At 32.1% G+C, this 6,842-nt stretch overlaps 1 protein-coding gene across 1 annotated transcript; it reads left to right on the top strand.

Moving 5' to 3' along the window:
• The first annotated feature begins 705 nt into the window (after positions 1-705).
• Positions 706-6,842, top strand: LOC141562009 (uncharacterized). Its single transcript, XM_074302037.1, has 2 exons — positions 706-709; positions 3,049-6,842. The coding sequence occupies exons 1-2, from the start codon at positions 706-708 to the stop codon at positions 3,804-3,806; spliced, it is 762 nt and encodes a 253-aa protein (XP_074158138.1). The 3' UTR covers positions 3,807-6,842.

Raw genomic sequence — 6,842 nt, 5'->3', positions numbered from 1 at the left:
CTTCACCATAACCTTGACAGTACCAATAATATAATTGTTTCATTTTTGTGTTTGAATAAAAACAATGAATTTCTCTTGACAGATAGAAAGACATTCTTAAAGAGGAAGAAGGTAATAGTGAAGCTTCATATGCTCCTTTTTAGCTTTAGTGAGAATAAGTACTATCACTAAATAATCTGTGGACAAAACTCTTGCATACTTTCTAGACTGACACCCTCTTAATCTCTGATATTGGCGGGGAGGTATCTGCAGGTATTATAGAGCGGGGTTGGGTTGAAGGTTGAGGTAAGGAGTTAATCCAAGAATTTTCAGAATATCTTAAGCTTATTCAGTTTACTCAAACTAAACTACTGTCCAACAGGTTTTATTGAATAGATTATGAAAATACAACTAAGTACACAGATCCTATAGGTGGGCAAGTGCAATTGCCATAGAAAAAGATTGCTGATAAAATTCTGACATTCTTCTTATTTTCCATGTGTTGGAATGAGAACTTCTTAAAAGAATGGATTGTCTTAGGCTCATAGTTGCAACCTCAGTGCTTAGTAAAGTATCTTATATATATTACACTTAATAGATGATTTTTCTATTTGTTCAAGCAAAAATATATACACAATTGTAGCATCTCTTATTTTAGTAAGTAAATATTTAACAAAGATGATATATACAATAACTTTAAGACAGCCTGTTGTATCATGTAGGTCTATGGGTAAGACTGACCCTCCGAATTAACTTGCATAAACTTCTAAGTTCTAAAAATGGTAAAATTAGGCATCTTGGGACACAGAACCTGGCACATGGCATCCTTAACAAATACTAATTGAATTGGGAGACAAAAAATTTTCTGAGACACAGGAATTAAATATGGTGGGGCTAGGAAGAGCTTTTAAAAATCTAAACTGGGGCAGCTAGGAGGCGCCTTGAATTCAGGAGGACCCGAGTTCTAATCTAAACTCAGACACTTAACACTTCCTAGCTGTGTGACCCTGGGCAAGTCACTTAACCCCAGCCTCAAGAAAAAAAAAATCTAAACCAACTTCAACCTGTTAAAGATTATGTAATAGGACCAAAAATTTTAGTGAAATTCTTAATATGTGACTTAATGTGTGACAACAGAAACAGCATTTTCATCAGAACTAGAGATTCAAATAAGTTTGGACCCTTAAGCTAATGAGAAAATATATTTTCCAGGATATCTAAAGGAAGATTTTTAAACAGAGATTTCTTTCCCCTGTTTTGAATTTGTTACAGGATTATATTTTTATGTTGCTGTTGGGGGAAAAAAAGGAAGAGAAAATTTAAAATAATTCCATTAATTATATGCTTAGCAAAAATAAAATGGTGCTAATTTGTGGTTCAATTCATAATTTCCATAGGATTTTTTCCTAAAATTGTTTGGAATTAACTAATTTTCCTTCTCATTCACCCATCTACACCCCTCCCCACTTTGATGAAAAACTGCCTAGTTACAAATTTTATATATATGTATGTATGTAAAAAATTTCCCCATTGGCTATTTTTTAAAGTCTTCATCAACGCTCTTAAGTATATTACCTTTCAGGAGAAGTGTAGCATATTTTAACATGAATCCTTTGGAATTATGGTATGGTTATAGTCATAGTTCACAGTTCCTTAAGACTTTCAATTTTTTTTTGCAATATTGTTGGATTTATTGAATTTGTTCTCCTGGTTCATTGCATTTCATACTACATATTTCTCAGGTTTCTCTTAAACCATACCTTGCATCATTCCTTATCACACAGGAGTATTCCAACATATTTATATACTATTCAGTCATTCCACAACTGATGCCCTATTTATCCTTAGTTTCCAGCTCTTTGTCACCACAAAAAGAGTTTCTATAAATTCAAGGAATCCCCAAAATCATGGGGCAATTTTGAAATGTTAAGGGTTAAATACCCTGTATTTTTGTGCATATGAGTCCTTTTGTATCCTAAAGGGTAGGGAATGAAAGGGAGTATAGAGTATAGAGTTTAATAAGTTTGAGGGCATAATACAAAATTGCTTTCCAGAATGGCATGGTCTAATTAATAATTCTACCAATATTACATAAATGTATTTATTTTTCCACAACCCCTCCAGCATTTGCCATTTTTTTGGTCAGTTTTTTTTTTTCCAATATGATAAATGTTAAGATAAAACCCAAAAATTGTTTTCATTTCTCTACATATTAATGATTTGGAGCATTTTTAAAATATGACTATTGATAGTTTCCTTCTGAAAACTGTTCATATTCTTTGACCCTTTATCAATGGTGGGGTGAGAAGGAAATGTGTTATTCTTGAATTTGAATCATTTCACTATCTTAGAAATTAGGCCTTTATTAAAGAAATTTTATGAAAAAATATCTCCCTCCTGCATTTACCTGATTTTAAAAAAAATTTAGCTTCATTGATTTTATCTGTGCAAAATATTCTTAATTTTATGTAATAAAAATTGTCCATTCAGCTTTTTGTGATGCTCTATCTCACTTCTTTGGTCACAAATGCTTCCCCTACCTATAGATCTGACAGGCAAATTCTTCTTTGCTCCTCCACTTAGGATGTCAACTTTTATGTTTAAGTCATATTTTCATTTAGAAGTCAATTTAATATATTGGTTTGATGTATTGGTCTATACTGAGGCTCTGCCAGTTCTCCTAATAGTTTTTAATGATTTCTTTTTTCAAGAGAAAAATAAAACTGTAGAGAGATAACTGATTGCATAGCTCTAACTCGGGGGGATGGTTACTGCTTCTGTCAAGAAAACAAAAAAGCATGTGATACAGCAAATTTGCAGGATGGGCTGCTTACTTATTCTAATTCTTGCAATTTTTTAATCAAATAAGTAAATTAGTGTCTGAAATTTCTTAGACATTTTCAGACAGCATCAATTTATGAAGATTTGGTTGTTTTTTTAAGTCTGGATTTCTTTTAAGTCAATCTGCATGATAATGCAAGTGTGGTTCCCCCCCAACTATGAAAGCATACTTACTGCTAAATGTTGACTTGACACAGCTCCTTAAATTCTCCTGATTCCTGATTTCAGAAACTCCATTGTCTAATGTTTTTTACTTTTCCCTTCAAGTGCCCATATCAACCCAAAGATATAATGAAGACATCATATCTGATAACTTTACAAGCTGTGCCGCAGCCATCCCTAACAGCCAGCAGAAGGATGTTTATGATTCCAGCATCTTGAAATCCAACAAAGTAGAAAGCAGGATACATTCTTCCCACCATCTCATCAAGGAAGAGAGCAAGTTAACTTTCAACGGGGATATAACTGAAAAAATGAATGCAAATGAAAAGTCCTCCTTGAACTTTGTGCCAAATTCCCTATTACCTAAATCAGAATGTTTTCAACCCAAAACTCTTGGACAACTAAGCCATCTTTTACCAGTGCCAGCTTTATATGAACAAACAAGGATATACATGAAGGAACCTAAGTACGGGCCCATTGGACACCACACCCCTCATTCAGATAAGCTAGATGGCAATAATATAATGATGGCAAAGATAAACCATGACTCTGAGAGCGAACACATGATGGAGATGCAGCCCACAGGACAAGTTCCCTTTGTACTTCTCAACTACCACCACCTGTTATCCAAACACGGGACATTTCAGCCTTCATCATGCACAACCACCAGACATGTAGCTGAAAATTATGGATCTAGTTCAGAAGAGGTAAACACATTTATTTCAAAAAACCCAAGTCTGTCCTCAATCTCACCCCCAGAAACCCACAGGGAAACTGAGCTATGCCATTATATTGGAACTTCTGTAATAATCAATTCAAGGTGACAATAATAGAAACTGGCCTCTTAATTAAAACCCAACAAACTGGAAGTATTTCCAAAAAAAAGCACAAGACAACATGGTTACACTTATCAAGCAGATCAGGAAGGTCAATGAGGGACAAACTGGCATGTGTTCTTGGCAATCCATGTGTAATAATACCTTGAAGGTCAGAGAAAAACACTGAAGATTCAGTGTAGCATTACTATGATCTGATCTCTGGTGAAGAATGCTAATGAGATGCCATATGCCAGATCTCATTATTTTAGAGAGTTATACAAATTTAAGAGGCAAGGACTAAATATGCATAGATTTAAATTATCTTATACAGATAACTATTTTGATTTTAAAAAAGTACTTTAGATTTTTAAATATCAAAATGCCATAAACTATGAGTATGAAGAACTGTAAAAATACTATGCTAGATATTCAGGAAAATGTTCAAACTGAAGGCATTTTGCTCCTTTTCTCCTCATTGACTAAACCAAAACAAGAACAAAAGTTTGTTAGATAGCCTTGGTTTTATCTTAAAACAGATAACTACCTGAAGCATTTCTCTAAAAATCTCAAATCATTCGACATTGATGGACCAAGTCCCTTAACCTCTCTTGGCCTTAGTTTATTTTTAAAATGAGGGAATTGTTCTAGAAGACCTCAAGTTCTTTCCAGCTTTAAATATAAAACATCCTCATCAGAAAACAAGCTAATTTTCGGGTACACTGACAACCAGTGGCCAATATTTGAAGAAATGTTTGTGCCAGTGATTAAAAAAAATTTTTTTAAATTCTTTTAAAAGAGCCTGATCAAAATCAAAGTCCTAATCTGTCCAGAGGATGAGAACTACATCTGCGATTTCATAGGTAGAGAGGACTTCCAGGTGAGGGAGATTTTTTGCAACTTCTAGTTTTAGAGAGATGAGCACTGAGAGGATCATAAAATCAATGTGAGGGACAGGATATGAACCAAATTTTCTGGGTGTCAAGCCTGTTTCTCTAACTTCTATCCCATGCTACCTTTCATGGGATACATATCCCTAGAAGAAGCAGAACGTGGTTTAAGTGGACATAAAGAAAAAGACTATTTCATGGTCCCAGGAGTATGCATTAGTCTCATAAAAGGACATAAAAATCTATAGGTTGTTTCTTGTCTGGTACAAATATTTTTGTCATACATACATACATACATTTTTGTCAACATGTAGTTGTCCTGTGATGCAAAAATCTGTTAGCCCATTCAAATTTAAATACATGACAAAACATTCTGAATTTGGCATGTAGAAATTCATATTCATTCACAATTAGTTTAAATAACCCTAATAAAATTAATTGAATTGCATGTGTAATGTGGAAAAGTATCAATTAACCATTTTGTTCAATAAAAATTTAAAAATATGTAATAAAAATTATGTACACATTTTACTTGCTTTTTATACATAGCAAGTGAAAATAAATTCAACTTGGAATACATGAATACTTAAATACAAATATTATTAAAGAAAAAAATCAGAAGTTTCAAACACACATATGTCTCTCTATATACATATATATGTTGCTTAAAGGCTAACCATGTATTTCAGCACTGGTCTAAATATTTCACTTGGCCAAAGTTCTCCCCTGTCCACTCTTGGATACTTTGTCCAAATGCTCCAAATTTCCAACACTATTTCATTTTTCGTCTTTACAAAATGCCCTACTTGATGAGGTATGCTTGTTTTTGCTTGTTTCAAATAAAGTCAGACATTTTCATAACTATCATTATAAATTAAAAATATACTGTCATGTTGTTAAATTATTTTCTTTTGTCAAACTAGTGTCATTACATAGGATATAACAGAATCAGTTACTGTATAAAACCAATTTGTCTTTTGAATGAATTAAAGATTTTGCAATCCAATATAATTATGTACATAATGCATGTGTAAATATAATCAATATTGTTCACATCATCAAAGAGATCTACCCTGTTTTACACCCTACTTAATCATACTCCAAGATCTGAGAATCTATGCATACAAAGACAAATTTTTTGTAACTTTTGAGTACTCCTTTGGGTTTCATAATGAAATAATTCCTTAAAGACTTGACTAGTAGGAAATACCATCTGATATTTTTTCTTTAAAGTACCCCTTTTGTGACTCTTAATCATTAACATTTTGGAACTGTGAACATATAGGTTTTGGGTTTTTTTAGGAAATGTTTTGCTTATGCAAGGATTTCTATTAAGGCAAACAGTAGTCTATAAGAGACAATGTGCACTATTAAACTTTGTAATTAGCAAATTTAACAGTGAAAATTTCCTACTCTAAAGAAACATATTACAGAGGTAACTTAAATTCATCTACAAAGAACTGCTCCAAGAAAAGAACCAACATTCACTGGTCTAGGTATTACTTTAATAACACTATTAAGGAAAATAAAAATTTAAAAAAAAAAAAAAAAAAAAAGTTTTCAGCAAGAAAAGCTCTTGGGTCTGGCACATGGAGGATAAAGTAACTTTGTAGAATGGGGAGCAAAGATTACTGGTTTTCATTTATTAAAAGAGTGAAACATTTAAGATGGTATGGATGTTATAATTAAAATGCAATATTTTATATATATGATGCCACAAAACTTGGGCTCTTTATTGAGCTTTTGGTTATCAAAAACACATCAAAAAAAAAAAAAAAAAAAAAAAAAGCACAATATTCAAAGGTAATAAGATCTTTAAAAGCACACATATGTTAAAATGGATACTATATCCTAAAGTTAAGCCATTTTAGTGAAATGAAAATATTTCAAAACACTTAGTTGTCTGGACATCTTATCTATCTTAAAACCATTTGAGATTTATTATTACTTCTAATAAGCTTAATTTTTTAAGCTTTAGGAGTTTGTTTTGTGATGAAAAAATAAACTTGTCAAAAATACTATTAAAACCAACCCCCAAAGCCAAACTTCAATGCTTACAAATGCATATGCATTCCTTATTTTTGTCATTTATTATGTATTTTTCATATTAATAAAAACTACCATAGTTGATTGTTGTCTTAAATAAAACACAATA

The sequence above is a fragment of the Sminthopsis crassicaudata genome, chromosome 3 (assembly GCF_048593235.1).
Source record: "Sminthopsis crassicaudata isolate SCR6 chromosome 3, ASM4859323v1, whole genome shotgun sequence".
Lineage (NCBI taxonomy): Eukaryota > Metazoa > Chordata > Mammalia > Dasyuromorphia > Dasyuridae > Sminthopsis > Sminthopsis crassicaudata.
This window is presented reverse-complemented; position numbering and strand designations above follow the sequence as displayed.